General features: G+C 50.5%; 1 protein-coding gene across 3 annotated transcripts in view; it reads right to left on the bottom strand.

Annotated features, from left to right (window-relative positions):
* The window catches only part of Ccdc88c (coiled-coil domain containing 88C), a 120,536-nt gene extending 105,090 nt beyond the window's left edge, over window positions 1-15,446 (bottom strand). For all 3 annotated transcript variants that reach the window (XR_012446059.1, XM_074067310.1, XM_074067311.1), the window contains exons 1-3: window positions 15,332-15,446; window positions 14,506-14,606; window positions 7,489-7,597 (exon numbers count right to left, since the gene is read on the bottom strand). Coding sequence is in view for 2 of the 3 variants with exons in the window: in XM_074067310.1 (XP_073923411.1) it covers window positions 7,489-7,597; window positions 14,506-14,606; window positions 15,332-15,391 (270 nt within the window). In the remaining variant the exon portion in view is untranslated. The remainder of the gene's footprint in view (window positions 1-7,488; window positions 7,598-14,505; window positions 14,607-15,331) is intronic.
* Window positions 15,447-16,180: the final 734 nt, after the last annotated feature.

The following is a 16,180-nucleotide window of genomic DNA, read 5'->3' as shown; positions in this document are numbered from 1 at the left end:
TGAGAAAGACTGCAAGGCCAGCCACCATGGCCCTCTGTGTGCAGGCGCCACGTCCCTGGGGATTCTCCTTTCCATTGGCCATTCCCCTCCTCTGGGCTCCACTGTACCTCACCCCCTCCTGTCCTCCTGCTTAGGGAGACCCCCTGCTCTGCCTGCACTCTGACCCTGGAGGTACAGCCACCTCTCCCCTTCCATGTCACCCTTCCCCAGACTCCCAGGTCCAGACTCCCAGAGGGGTTGCTCTGGGGACCCCAGACCACCTGCCCATCACATCCAAAATCAAGCTAGCCTGCTTTCCGTCAAGCCCCTCTTCATCATCAGAGGAGGCCTGGCCTCCTCCGGCAATGCATGACACCGACACCCACTCCCAGGCTGGCCTGTCCACCACTGCGTCTCAGAATTCATCCTCCTCTCTTTTCCGTGCTCACCTCAGTCCAGACCCTACCACCTGCCTTGATTCCTGTTCCCTCCCAACGCCAGCCTGTCTTCCAGATGGGTACCAGAGTGTTCTCCCTCTCTCTCTCTCTCTGGTAGTGCTGGGGACTAAACCCAGGGCTTCTCACCACTACTTGAGCTACACCCCCTCTTTTGCTTTGTATTTTGTTTTTGAGATAGGGTCTCATTAACTTTTGTCCAAGGTTGGCCTCAGACTTGCAATCCTTCTGCCTCTGCCTCTTGAGTAGCTGGGATTACAGAAGTTCACCACCATAGCCAGCCTCAGAGTTTCCTCTTAAATTTTCCCCTTCAAAATTCTTCTGGGGTGGGGGTGTAGCTCAGTGGAAGAGCTCTTGCCTAGCATGCACAAGGCTCTGGATTTCAAAGATTCCCAAATTCATGGGGACGAAGTTCAAATTCTCAAGCATGGCATCTAAGTGTTTCAACTCACCTCCGGGAGCCTCGCCTAACCTCCAGGCTGCTTCACGTTCCTAAAACTTTCAGGCACCTTTCTGCTCCAGAGGAAACCCCTCTGGCATTCTGGCTCCCAAGATACAGGTCAAGTGTCACCCCCTAGAGAACAACATTCGCCCAGATCCTCGCCCTTCCCAGGCCTGCACTGTGAGGTGCTACCATGTCCCTGTGCATTGTTACAGCCATGGGCTGACCTGGCCTCTCTCCTACCCCATGAGACAAGAGCATCTCAGACATGGACAACAGCCTTCAGAAACAGAAGGGAAAGAACTGGGTGGCCCAGAGAGTCACCCACACCCACACTGGGGGCCACCAGAGCTTCCTCTCCCATATTTTCTCACTCTGAATGAGCTAGCCAGGGAATGGGGGACAGGAAGAGGCAAGGAGGGGCCCACCCAGGCTGCTGTCCTCCTGTGCTCCTTCCCCTCATGCTCTCTTGCATTCTAACCTGCCTGCAAACATTCACACAGAAGCCCGTGCCTTGTCAAGTTCATGGGCACCCCTGGGGGTGTGACCCTTCACCCCAATCAAGCCCTGCCCATCAACCCTGTGATCTCCACACTCCACAGTCCCTCAGGCAGCTCCATAAGAGATCCTGAAACAGAACTGCATCAGTCCCCAGCAGAGAGGGAGTCCACCCAGACAGACTGGCAAAAATCATCTTGGGCTTGGGGGGAGAAAAAGCCCCATGGTAGAACGTGGTTGTTGCAAACAAACCAACATCTTGGGCTTCAGGCTGGCGGGGAGACACAGAAATCTCCAGTGCTCTTCAGCAACACAGAACACTGCATCTTCCAAACACGGTCACAAGTGAAGGGCACAAACAGGAATTCACCCCAGAAAAGAAACCACCCATAAATAAGGCGATTGTGTCAAGAAGAAGCAAATATCCTCAAAGTACTCCCGCCCTCTGACCGAGGACATCCCTGCTAGGAATTTACCCTGAGGAAATAAAGAAACATTTGCTGAAGTATCTATGTGCCAAGTATGGTCACGCTGGCACTGTCTACAATTCAGAGACAGAAATATTATCAGTGACAGTACAGCCACACGATAAAATGGCAGGTCGACACTGAAACTCATTTTATGAAAGGACATTTAACAGCATGGAAAAATGTTCGCTACACTATAGATGGAAAACAAAATAAGAACAGATCACAGCCAGTGTGAATGATGACCCACACTTAGAAATACACAGAACCAAAGAAAGAAAGAATCACGGCCTTAACAGTGGTGTCCCTAGGTGGAGAGATATTGGGGAAATTTAATTTCCTTTATATTTCCCTAACCTGCCATAAGAAAATACTTTTAAAGTCAAAAATACTACCTTTAATTTCCTCAGAATTTGAATGGAAGCTACGAAACCAAGAGGACAGCCCTTCTCTTTAATCTTTAAAGTCAAAGGTAGAGAAGGGAGCTTCCCTCTGCAAACTCAAGGCCCTGTGTTACTTATGAAGCAAACTGTGCTTGTGCCTAGAGCTATGGCCTCCTGGACTCTGGGTTCCCTTGTGCATGGCCTCCAACCCTCACAGCAGCTGAGAACACACATGCAACCTTACCGCCTTCTCCACACAGACACAGAGCTGTGCAGGTTAATAGGCTGCTCCCACAACAATGTCAAAAGTGTATTTCCTTCTGTTCTTACTTTTGACTATCATTTTTCCTTCTTCAAACTGAGTGTGTGTGCACATTTCCCAAGATAATTCTCCTTTCTAGTAGCCAGCCTGTGCTAGCTAATACGACTACCACAGAAGGCACAAAACCAAGGCTGAGTCGGGGGACAGAGCACAGGCAGTGTGCTACCATTTAAGGAGGTCTGGTCTGGTCTAAAGACCAGCAGGGCTGGGCTGCAGCTCAGTAGTACGACTTGCTTAGCATTTGTAAGGCCTGCGTTCTATCCCCAGGACTGCTTAAAACAAATACAAAAAAAAGAGAAAGTCACTCACACAAAGCAACAGGAGTGTATGTAAACACAGCACACGCTCACTGAGACACAGCAAGAGTAGAAACATCACCTGGATGCCACCAACTCAGAACAAGGCACAAGACTGCAGGTGTGTCAGACACCAGCGGCTAACACCTATACTCCTAGCTACTCAGGAGGCAGAGATCAGGAGGATCGAAGTTCAGAGCCAGCCCCGGGAAAATAGTTCAAGAGATCCTATCTCAAAAACAAAACAAAACAAAGCAAAACAAAATATCACAACAAAGAGAGTCTGCCTAGCAAACCTAAGGCCCTGAGTTTGAACCCCAGAGCTGCCAAAAAATAAAAAATAAAAAAAGGCCTCAGGTGTCCAGGACTGAACCACCCACAAATAATTAACATGCATCCACAACTTGCTTCAAGAGGTGAACTTGTGCTGTATGAGCCTTGCTTTCAGACTGGCTCTGCTCTCAAATGAACACTCATTTAATGTGAATATTCAAGGCTCTGAGTGGAACAAAATGCACCACAAATAAATCCAAAATTTAGTTTAAAATGAAGTCAAAAGAAAATGAGTGTGGCTCCTGGATGAGTATAAATGAGTATCACACAATGAGGGCTCAAAGGGAACCAGGCAGGCAGCAGGGCAGTGTGTTATCTGTCCAGGCCCCTTTAGGCTCTCAACTCATGTCCTGCTGGGGAGGGCTTGTCCTGGAGCTGGTGTCCCCACTTCAGACTGGCCAGCTTTTTCTTTATCCAAATGCAGAGGCGAGACCTGTTCATTACCAGGCACCAGGGGCTCATGCCTGTAATCTTAGCCACCCAGGAGGCAGAGATTAGGAGGATAGCGGTTTGAGGAGGCAGCCCAGGGAAATAATTCGAGATCTGATCTCAGAAAAAAAAGGGTTGGCAGAATGGCTCAGGCAGTAAGAGCGCCTATCTAGTAAGCATGAGGCCCTGAGTTCAAACCCCAGTATCACCAAAAATAAAAAAAGTAAAGAAAAAGATCCTGCCAGCTCTGACTTTCTCTGCCCTTTCCTGGCAATTCCCCGGGGGCCACTTGCTATCATTGCATCCTCTCCTTTCTCTCATCAGATGGTTACCAGGACCCTGTCTTCCTGACCAGGCCATCATGACACATGTAATTGATGGAGAAGAGTCACCTGTGAGAACGGGGCCTCCTCAGCAGCAGGAGGCCCAGCCAGAGGGAACTCTCCCAGGGCTCACAGGAAACTCTTTAGACCTGCTGGTTCTCTTGGACCTGGTATTTCCATCATTGCCTTTGGCTGGATGAAAATGAACTCGAGGGCTCACACAGCAGGCATGGGAAGGGGCCTGGCAACCAGCATTTCTACCAAGGCCCCTACGGTGCCATGCTGCTCATCCTCAGACCATATTCCAAGTACTATTGCACTTGCCCACCAATCTTCAGTTCTGTCCAAGCAGCTGGGGAGCTTTCGAAAAATGCAGATTTCAGGGTTCCAACCCCAGAAGAGCTCAACATGACAGTTGAGGGGAGGACCGAGAGCAGCCTTGTATGCCAGTGATCAGACTGAATCCTGGCTACTGTCCTAAGTCCCAGAAAAAAAGTCAATAACCCTCTGTCTCCATGGGTTGTTAGAGGCCAACCTGAGCTTTCTTGTGAAACAAATCACAGCCTTCAGAAGCCTGGTCCTTCCCAAGGGTCCCTGCTACCCTGTGACTCACAGGAGGAAATAGTCTTCTGCTGGATAGGACAAGGGCTGGACAGCACTACCTTGAAGTGTCTGCTTAAAAAGTCCCCAAGAGGGAGTCCTACCCCCATCCACCCCTCCCACTCACAGTCAAGAGCAGGGAATTTTTTTGTTTTGAGACAAAGTTTTACTACATAGACCAGGCTGGCCTGGAACTTGCTAGGTAGTCCAGGCTTGTCTCAAACTTATGATCCTCCTGCCTCTGCCTCCCAAGTTCTGGGATAACAGGTGTGTGCTACCTTGTTCAGCTGGGAACATCTGTCACTTCATTCCCTCCAGGGCTACTTTCCAACAGGGAAGCAAGGCAGGTTCTTTGGGAAAATGTTTGTGAACACCTCTTCGCAAGACTAAGTGACATGTTTCTGCTGTAGTGCTGGGTGGAAGGGGAAAAGGCAGGATAAGCAACTGTATATATGGCACGTCCACAATGGCACAAAACAAAACCTATTCACTGGACGCCCAAGAGGAAGCACTAAACGAGGCCGGGCGATTGTCTCTGGGGGGTGGGCTCATGGGTGGTGCTGCTTAATCACCACTTGTTTTCCAAGCTGTTTATAAAGAGCATGTACTACCTCTATCGTGAGAACTGGACTTTGGCTTGCCAGAGATCAGAAGAGAAAACATTCAGCACAATGCTGTGCACAGGTAATGAAGGTGTCACCCCAAACACATGCACCTTGGCCGCTCTCTGCAGGCAAGCAGCTCTGGGAGGTGGAGACCATTCGATGGCCACCAGCAAGGGCACCCCATAAGTGTCTATGCACCCCCTGCTCCAAGGCAGAACAGACTCCAGCCCCACCCCTGAAGAGGAGAGGGCAGAGGGAAGGGAACAGGATGCAGGTTCCCTGCCCTACCTCTCAGGCTAGAGGCCTGAGACTGGACTGGCCTGGGCTTCCTTGTGTGACCATTTCCCACTTTCTGGAACTCTACGCACAACCCCAAGAGCAGCAAAATGCCTCTTAAATAGACACTACTTAGAGTAGGTACTGAGCACTGGGGCCCGGCCCAGACTAGGAACCTGAGAGTTGACCAAGACCCCTAGGCCACCTGTGCCTGAAAACAGCATCTTCATAGCTACATAGTGACAGCCTGACTGCTCCACAACTCATTAAGAGTCACAGAAACATCACCTCATCTGAGACCTCCTTGCTGCTAGCTGGGAGAAATTTCTGCCTCCCAACCACTCCTGGAGTGGGAAACATATCTATGCACTGTGCCGCTGGCTCTGAGTGGCCACTTAGAGCTCTTTTTCTCTCTGTGCTCACAGGCTGCACAAAGTTTTGATTTAGCTGAAATGTGATACATGGGCCTTCACCGTCAGTAACTGAGACAGGGGCAGTACTCTCTCAGGCCGACATGCCTGGCTCTACCCAGACCTGTCCCCTCCTCTCCTTCCTATGACCCTCCAAACCTGGAAACTCAATTAGCCACACGATTCCACTCAGGTGTCACCTCCTCCAAGAAGCCTTCCCTATCTTGCCCAAGAGGTAAGCGGCCTCATCTCTTGAACCCTTAGTACCACCTGCTTCTTCTGGCACTTGGCACATGGCCCTGAGAACACCTGCATACCCATGAATGGCACCTGTAGACAGGGGCTTTCCCTAAGCACCTGCTGAACAGCCAGAGCAGCCTCAGACCCCTCATCACAGATACCAAGTTCATGGGTTGCACTATCACCATTTGACTGGCAGTCACAAGAAGGCACTAGCTAAAATGTCCCTATCTACTGCATGCCCGGCCCTGAGTATGGCTCCCATTAGATAAGCTGACTTTCTTGTGGCTGCTAGGCCAGCTGTCCTAGGCTTCTCTCTGAGCCCCAGCCTCCTCTCAGACATCTGTAACTAAAGGGATGGGGCCAACCTGGAACCTCCAGGAGGTGATGCTCAGAGCTCACAGAACCACTCTGTGCACTGTGCCCAGGTCACTCACCAGCCCCCATGGGAGGAGAGTCAAAACAAGCATTACAGAACAAGGAAGCACTGCCCACACTCTCCCACCCTGCTTCAAATCTGGGTTGACAGAGCAGCTCAGGCTCTGGCAGCACCCACAGCCCTCATCATAAGTCCAAGTCACCGCACCCGCTACCTAACAGCCAGCCCAGCAGTGTCTCAGCTGACTCCAGAGCCAGCACTCCGGGTGCAGGGCAAAAGCAGAGGCCTCAGACCCTCAGTTAACAGCCCAGAATAGGACTTGGAGGAGAGACTGGGCACCAAACCCCAGAGTATGGATCTGGAAAGGACTTATTCTTTAGTGGTGGTTCCTCAACTTGTTTCCCAGGGTCCTGGAGGGAGAAGAGGTCCCAAGGCAATCAAAGAGACAGTGGCTTCCCCTGGAGTCTCAAGAAAACTCACATGAGAAAAGTTTCCCTGCTAACAAAAGGCTTGAAAACTGGGGCTCCAAGGTCCACAGGTGCAGCCCGTTGCCAGCCATGCTGCCATACAGAGATCACACACACTTTCCCAAGCCAGGACAGGGTTTTGAACCAGCCTTTCCCCCAGGCCTGTTAGCCTAACCCATCAAGCACACCTTGATCAGAAGCAGTGGACATGGGAAGTGGACTCTCCACACCACAAGCCCAGGGCTCCTACTAGCAACCGAGAGGCATGCTGGTTCCCCTGGGCAGCCCTTCTATCCCTCTACTCAAGTGGCTCCTGTACAAGAGACACTGAGCCAGGAACGTAGATGATAAGCCCCGTCCAGTGAGTCCTGTTGACATGTGGGTCCTGGGTTGCAAACCCAGACCCTCCTAGCATGTGACCCAAACCTATCTTCAATGCAACAGCTCACACTTACATGCACCAAGGGTCAGCAGGCAGCTGCCTGAGTGTGCACACCGTTTCCTCTCGGCTTTCTTCAGGAAAGCACTGAGTGGCCGTGCTGCAGACACAGCCCGGAACTCCCGGAATGGCAGAACTGCCTTACCTGATAGTAGGTCTTAATGCTTCTCACCAAGATGGTCAGGTTCTGAATTCGGAGGTTCACGTCATTGTTTACATGCTTGTTGATGCGCTGATTGGTTGGCCTGGGATCTCTGAGAGAAGAAACAGAGGAGGAGAAATGACACCTCCCAACTTTGCCACGCCATGCCCAGCCTCCACCAGCCAGGCAGTACTCTACTCCCCGAAGCCTCATTAATTCCTCCATGGCACTGTGGTTCAAGCCCAATCCTAATTCTGCCACTGCCATGCTGGGACCCTGGGTGAGTCAATCACCTTTCTGCTGCCCCACCGGGCACCTGCTCACCTCAGCCCTTATCAATGCTGCTTCTGGTCCCACTTGTTGACGGCATCCATGAAGGACAGCCACAAGGCAGTGCAGACCCAAATGTCACATGGCATAAAAACCAACAATCTCACCCAAACTGTGCTTCAAGATTAAAAGCTGAGCAAAACAAAATATGTAAAATATCAAGAACAACAGAAAACAGAGGACAATGGTCCATTTTCTGACATAATGAAATCACAATGCACTTAGCATGCACGGGTTTCCCTCTGTCATCTGAATTGGTGGTCCTGCCTGATTTATATTCCAGGGACACAAATTGATCTTGAAAACCTGACATGCTCAGCTTATGACACTAAATGGCGTACAACGCATCCTATAAGAGATGCTGAGACACACAAATCATTCGTGTGGGAAACCCCCCAAGCGTCATTCATTTTCCAACCTCAGACAAAACTCAGGTCGGGCAGAGATGAAACTAGAGGGCTACATCAAGTGATTGACAATTTCACTCATCTACATGCAGGGCATTTCTCAAACCCCTTTGTGCAGGAAAGGGTTGGAGGAGAACTGAAACAAAGGCCTCCCTTCCATCCACTGTCCAAAGACACCTGGAAGGATGAAGGCAAAGAAAACTCAAAGACCTGTCTTCAATGCCTTCATCCACACCCTGAGATAAAGGTGCAGAGCCTCCTGGGGGCTGGTGTGGGGGAGATAAGGAAATACATCTCATTGCCATTTGGTTCATGCAAAGCCAACAACAGAAAAATTGAGAAGTAGAAGAAAAAAAAAAGAACCTTCTCATTGAATCAGTCACTGAAGAACAATGCTTTTTCTTTAACACCAGCTGTCTAAAGTTCAACCTGTAAGTAAATATTTGACATATACACTGTGAGTCTCCATACTTTTTTCATGCAGTAGTCAGCACAGACTTTGTCATCCTATAGCCCCTAAAATAGTCACATGGGTCCCTTGGGGCCACCAGAGGACCTCTTCAATTGTCAGGTGACAATATCTCCTATTGTCCCCACACAATAATAGAGTCTGGCCAAGCCATTTTAACGTGTTAGTGTTTCTCTTGGAGCCATTCATTCATTACTGAGAAAATAAAGATTTACGGTTCCATTAAAATTAATTTAGGAAAAGAGATGGCATTTAGAATTTAAACCACAAGGGCATTTTTAGCTGGAGAAACATTCCCAGCATTACAAAATAATTTCTCTTAAAGGTACAATTCTCCTCCCTTGACTGTCTATAGCTGCCTTAAGAGGTGAGACCCAATTTCACAGTGACAGATATACGGCATAATTCAGGAGTTAGAAAACACACAGGGCTTGTGTTTTATTGGGATTTGTTTTATTTTGCTGTGGTGCTGAGACTGAACCCAGGTTTATGCATGCCAGGCAAGCACTCTACCACTGAGCTCCATCACCAGCCCAGGCTGGCCTCATGGTCCCTCTGCCTCAGCCTCTCAAGCACTGAGCTTACAGGACTGTGTCAGCATGCCCCAATTCCATTTTATTTTTATTGCAGCCCTAGATTTCCTTTAAGTCAGATGGGGCCACCCCAGGAGTCTAAAGCCTCGGTATACACTGAAGATGGGCACACTGTGCAAAGACACAGCACACACCCAGAGCCCGGGACCCGGGAGTCCCTCATAGCACATCAGGGCTGCCTCTGACCATCCCTGCTTTTGTTCTCCCATTTTGGAAAGAATAAGCTAACTGAAGCAACACTCCAAAAGAACCTTGACATTTGCTGCATGACTAATTAGACTAATTATTGTGATCATTAGTACTCCTTCAATTAACTAAGGCTCTCTGGTAAAGAGAGGTTATTAGGAAACAAGTCAAAACAAAAGTCTCAACCTTGCTTAAGGAAGCAGATCTCACTTCCACCTGCCTACCTTTCACCAAATGCTGCAGGAAATGGGAACGAGAGGCACAGATTTTAGCCCAGGTTCCAGAACTGGCTTTAGTGCTCTGGACCTCAGTGTGCACATCTGCAAAATGGATACAAGACTTTTCCAGCCCTGAAAAGCAATCATTCTTATTAAGCTTTGTTAGAAACTTGGGACTAGACTTGGTTCTGTATGCCGGGAAAACGTAATGATTCCCATCTTCCCATCTTACAAGTGCATAAGCTGTCATTGAGAACAGAGATCTTGCTGGGGGGGGGGCTCACCCCTGTAATCCTAGCTAGCAAAAAGTTCACAAGACCCCATCAACAAAATAACCAGAGCAAAATCAACTAGAGGTGTGGCTCAAGAGGTAAAGCATCTGCTTTGCAAGCATGAAGCCCTGAGTTCAAATCCCAATTCCACCAAATAAATAAATAACATAAAATGGGTTGGTGGAGCCAGGTGCCAGTGGTTCACACTTGTAATCCTAGCTACCTGGGAGACTAAGATCGGGAAGGTCACAATTCAAGGCTAGCCCAGGCAAAGAGTTTGTGAAACCCATCCCTAAAAATAACCAGAGCAAAATGGACTGGGGTTGTGGCTCAAGCAGTAGAGCACCTGCTTTGCAAGTACAAAACCCTGAGTTCAAAGAGGCTCAAGTGCTACAGTGCCTGCCTAGCAAGTGGGAAGCCCTGAGTTCAACCCCAAGTACCACAAAAAAAAACAAACAAAAATCAGGTACGTTAACATGTACCACTACCATGTGCAAAACCTGGAAGGAACCAAATTGTTAATACTGCTACCTTTACATCACAAAATTAGAAACAATTTTTATTTTGCTCACCTATATGTTCCTATTCTCCTATGATGACCCTAAATTTTTTTGTGTAATTTTTAAGGACTCAAAGCTCCTTAAAAATGACGAGTCCTATGCTACAGGCAGGAAAGAAAATTACTAGTCTGGAGATACAGCTCAGAGAGAGACTGCTTTGCCAGCATGTATAAGGCCCTGAGTTCAATCCCCAGCACACACAAAAAATACCAAAAAGGAAATGACAAGTTCCCAAGGAAAAACCCTTTTGTTTCAACATTTTTGCATCAACATCAACTCATTTGACCAACACATATTTGCCTTTTTATCCTCAGCTTCTATGTCTCCAAGATGGGAATTTAAACTCTTCTTGGCACAGACATTGTGGGGAAGAAATTATCCTTCAAATGCTTTTTGGAAGCTGAAGAAACTCTCCTGTTGGCCTGATGCTGCTGCTAACCTCTGAGTCATTAATGCGTTTCCCTGAATTTTGCAGATAGGAAACAGCAGGGTCAGAAAGGAGCCTGAAGAAACAAAAGAGTTGCATTCACCACCAGCCCTGCAAGGACACAGGTCCCAGCAGGAATCCCCAGCTGCACTACACAGCCATCACGTCAAATCGATTGGTGGCTCCTCTCATAGGTGCTGATGCACGAGGAGGATGCACACAGGCAGGAATTCCAGCACGGTTGCACTGCACACAAGCTCCAGACCTTGCTTGGACCACAATAATGACTGATGTTTGTCGAACATTTTCTATATGCCTTATCTTAGTCTTCCCCAAATCTATAAAATGCCACCCCCTTACTACACATCAGGAAATTGAGGCTTGGAGAACATAACAGAACTAGGTAAGTCACAGAGTAAGGATATGAGCTTGTCTGACACTGGCCTCCAGGCTCTTAAATATTTCCAAAGTTCAGAGGTTCTCAGCTGTGGTGATGCCCAGAGCAGCTGCACGCAGAGGACTTCTTCAGCAGGCTCTCCCAGGCCCCTCAAAGTCACTCTCTCATTCAGGAATTCTAGACCTGGGCCTCCCCTGAAAGCTGAGCCCACAGGACTTTCCTGTTTCTAGAAGAGGGTGATGTCACCAGGAGGCCAGGGCCAAGAAACTCCTATACTACTACAGCCTTCTATGGTTGCCAAAGACAATGGCCAGGTGTAGTCACGTGACCCTAGCCAGCCTCCAGATGGCTCTGGGGTGTTAGGTAACAGCCTCTTATCTGAGGCCAGGCAACACTGCTCTGTAATTTCCTTGGGCCCGTGCCTACCACCTCTGGGAGAATTTATCAAAATAGAGCAGCAGCATACAGTCTCTGGACACCCAGCGGGAGATAACGTCCAACAGCCTGATCATGCATCTGTAAGTTAGCCTGCCACTGCTCCACTGGGCAGAGGGGAAACTGAGGCCCAGCTGAAGTACTGTCAGATGCAGGGCTGAGACTTGGGCTCAGGGCCCAGTGTTGCCTCTCACTGGGAAAGAGCTATGGCTGAGAATTACACAGTAATTTAGGGACTAGGTATGTGGGACAAAGACAGACTGGGGGGAGAAAAAAAAAAAAGAACAAGCTGGGTGTCAATGGCTCATGCCTGCAAACCTAGCTACTCAGAAGGCAGAGATCAGGAGTATCTGGGTTCAAAGCCAGCTCCAGGCAAAGAGTTTGAAAAACCCGATCTCCAAAAAAAAAATCACAGAGAAAGGCTGATAGAGTGCCTGTTTTAGCATGTGTGAGGGCCTGACTTCAAACCCCAGTGCTGCCAAAAAAAAAAAAAAAAAAAAAACCTCTTCTGGGAGCCTCAAATCCTTTCATTACCGTGGCACCTGCATAAGTGAATACCTGATCCCAACACCTGTTCAGCGGCACACACTGACTTAAATACTTAGCACATCATGTCATTTAACTCCCTTAACTATCTCTTAAGGGAAAATCTTCACTTCCCATTTTGCAGATGAAGAAACTGAGGCACAGAGTGATGCACCCAGTGTCACGCTGCTTGTGCCAGTAGCAGGAGAGGCCAAGCAGGCTCTCCAATGCTGAGATCAGGATTCTTTTATTTACTTATCTTTTTGTGGTGCTGGGGATAGTACCCTAGCCCTTGCATATATGTTAGGGGCGCACTCTGCCAATGAGATGTACCCCAAGTCTCTGTTTTTTAACTGAGGTAACTTTTACAAAGAGTGAAATGCGTGCACCTGACGTTCCAACTTGAGGAGTTTCAGAAACTGAAACATACTCCACAGAACGTGTCACCAGCCTCCAGAAGTCCCAGTGCCCCCTCTGCAGTCACTCCTCAGCCACTTCCAAAAGGAAACACTGTTCTGCCTCCAGTTACCTAGAGCTGGGTATTCTGGTCCCCCCAAAAGCAGGAACCCATGTTGCTGAAGGTGGTCCTGGGAGCCACCCACTTTCTTCTCTTGCTGCAAACGTCTCAGTTCCCACTTCCAGAATGATCCCTTGGCTTATCACAAAGGAGAAAATAACATTTGAAACTGCCAGAGAGCGGAGCAGCCCTTCAACCTAATGTAGCCAGCCACAGGCTAAATGCAAACAAGTGATGAGCTGGCATTTCTCAAAGGAAAGGTCCAGCGGGCTTCCCTGATTTACAAGCAAGTGGTAACCGCTTCAGGAATTCCAAAGGTCAGAGAAGAAAGAGAAATAGCCCGGGGCTTTTGTTCTCCCGAGCCTGGGTGTAAAAGCTGAATGAAAAGACTGGTACACTGTTGGCTTTTTAAATTAAACAGTCTCAGGCTTGGGTAGGGACAGGTTGAACTTTCACTGCTCCTTGAACCCACGGAACCCACTAACTTTAGGGGGTTACCAGAATGGGGGGAGAGCTCAAATCCACCAGAGGTGGCCCCAGGAAAACTCAGCTTCATCAGAGGTCCTGAGAAGGATCACCAAAGTCAACAACAGATTTGCCTTTTGAGAATCTAGTCAGTGAAGACGGCTAGATTAAAAAACAACAATAAGAAGGTCATTAAGATGGCAGGGTCTCTCTCACCACATGACAGCAAATGACTTATGAACACAAAAGGAGCCAGGTAATTGGGAAATTTTTTTAAAAACAGACTTGTTCAGGTAGAATCTATTTTAAACCATTTTTGGATATGACAAAGTACACCTCCTCCTGCTGCCAACAACAGCAGCTGATTTTCCTTTGCTGGTGGACTGATGCTCACCTAAGACAACCTGCTTGTCCTAGGCGAGGAAATTAACTTAAGGGCTGATCCAGAAAACATCAGGATGTTTTATTTTGCTTCAAGTGCCTGTGAATCATACTGACACTCAGTTCCAATATGCTCCTTGCAGTTTCTGAGTTAAAAACAGAATGCAGCAGTAGGAGCCAACACCTACATGGTAGCTGACTGTCAATCAGACAGACAGACAGGCTCCGCAGAACTCAGCAACAGGAAAGGATGTGGTCTGAAGTACACTCCAGCAAGCCTTAACTTCTACCAGCACCTTGTTTAAGCTGCATGCTTCCAAACACACAGCAGCTCAATATATGACACTCTAGGCCCCTCCTAACACAGTGCCGTTTAACCCAGCTCAGGCAACGGAACCTACACTTGCTCTGGGGCAAAAAACGAACTGTAAGGCAGCTAGAAATCCAGGCATCCTAACGTGCAGTGAAAATTTACATTCACACTTGGGTGCTCAGGCCCACCCCTGATACTTCCTGTAACCAGACACTCTCTGCTACAGATTCATGCCCCTCAAAAGAAAAGGGACTTTTTCATTTCATTGCTCAAACTACAGTAAAATCCTTGGATTTGAAGTCACCATGTGAGTGACAGTCAACTCCAAATTTCCGTCATCAAACAAGCTGCCAGTGCCCCGTCCTGGAGGTTTTTACAAGCCACAAGAACCTAAAAGCACCTCGATACTGAGCTATCAGGTCTGGTCTTCAAAGCACCCCACCCTTTGCCACCTTACATTCAACGTCCACAACCTTAAACTTCTCAAACACCATCGCCCCTTCCTCTCTGAGGGAGGCAACTTACATTTGCAACATGATTTGGTTCAAAAAGATGCCGTCCACTAAATCCATGTACATGGTCAGGTTGTCCTGGCTGCTGCTTCCAAAAGGGCCAAAAGTTTTCACCTGCGGGGAGGCGGAAAAGCAGAGAAGCAGGAAGTCACCCACGGCCACAAACGGCCTAACGCTCGGGGTTGGGGGGAGGAAAGGCGGGCTGGAATCGTAGGTGCAGAAAGGAGTCATCCATGCCCGCCGCACCAAGCCCACCCTTCTCCCAGCGACACTGTCCCCTCCCGCGCCAGGCAACAGTCGCGAGGCAGGAGGAGGAAAACTTCCCGGCCACTTTTCTCCAGCGTTCCAGAGCAGAAAAAAATTAATAAATAAAGAGGACTTTTCAATAAATTTCTCACGTCTCAGCTCCCTTAGAAAGCAGTGCGCCCACCCTCCGTTCCCACTCAGCGTCCCCCAGTCCCCATCCGTCATCGCCGTCCGCTGTCTGATCTCAGGGGTTCAGAAACTCCACGAAGATATCTTCCTGGGGAGTAGGGTCCATTTCCTGGGGACGGGGTGACCCTTCGGACCCCGTGAGCCGCCAGCCCAGCGCAGGGCGGGAACAGGTGTACCCACTCCGTCCCTGGCCCAGCCTGGGAGCGCGGCGGGGCGCGGGCTCCAGAGTTGGAAAGCATGCGGGCTGCAGGACGCGGACCCCGACCCCGGCCAGGAGCCACTTGCTGCGTCTACCGCGACCTCGGGGGTGGGGTGGGAGAAGGGGGAGGTGCACCCTGGAACCGGCGGGGCGGCGCCCCCAGTCCGGAGGACCAACAAAGGGGAGGTGGAGCGGGCGCACTCACCCAGGTCACCAGCGGGCTCTGCAGGAAGAGCTCCATGAGCTCCGAGACGGTCACGTCCATGCTGAGGCTACGCCGGCCGGCTGCGCGCCCCCCGCGTCCGCGTCTCCCCCTCCCACTCCCCCCGCGCCGCTGCACAAAGCGGCTCCGGCAGCGAGCGACCGGCGCGGGGCTGCGGCGGCTCGCGCCCGGGAAACAAAGGCGGGGCGCGCGAGCCCACGTTCCGCAGCTCCCGCGGCCGGGCGCCCCGCCCGGGCTGGGGAAGGGGAGGGACAATGCGGGCGCCCCGCCCCTCCGCAGCCCGGGACGACCGGTGCGCCGCCTCGCGGTGCCTGGCCCGGGGCCCGGGTGTCGGAGACTGCGCTGGGCGCGGGGAGGGGCGGGGCCGGCGTGGGCGGGGCCCGGCCCCCCCTCCCCGACGTGAGCCCCGCCGCACGCCCACGCCGAGCGTAGGCGGCCCTGCCCACGCGTGCGGGAGGGGGGGCAGCACGTGGTGTCCCGGCTCCCCTGCGGTCGCACGCACGCGAGAAGGCGCCACGTGCTGGCCAAGGTGCGCTGGCACCGGAGCACGCCTGGAGCTGGACGCCTGCCCCCACGAGGTCGCCCCTGACCTCTGCGCACTTGGGCACAGGTCCCCGGGCAGGTGCAGTGCCGAGACGCAGGCCCCAGGTTGCCCGTGGTGGAACAGCCACACTCGCGCCCCTCGTGCCTGTGTCCAGCGGGGAGACGCGCCGGGGCCAGGGATGCGGGGTTAGCTCAGGAGCAGGTGCGATTGCCTCCGGCCCCAAAGCAAAGAAGGAAACTTTATGTTGACCTTAGGCTGCAGGATTACGACCTCTTGCTTTCCACCCC

This window comes from Castor canadensis, chromosome 3 (genome assembly GCF_047511655.1).
Source record: "Castor canadensis chromosome 3, mCasCan1.hap1v2, whole genome shotgun sequence".
Lineage (NCBI taxonomy): Eukaryota > Metazoa > Chordata > Mammalia > Rodentia > Castoridae > Castor > Castor canadensis.
Note: the sequence above shows the minus strand (reverse complement) of the source record. Positions and strands in the feature narration are given on the sequence as shown.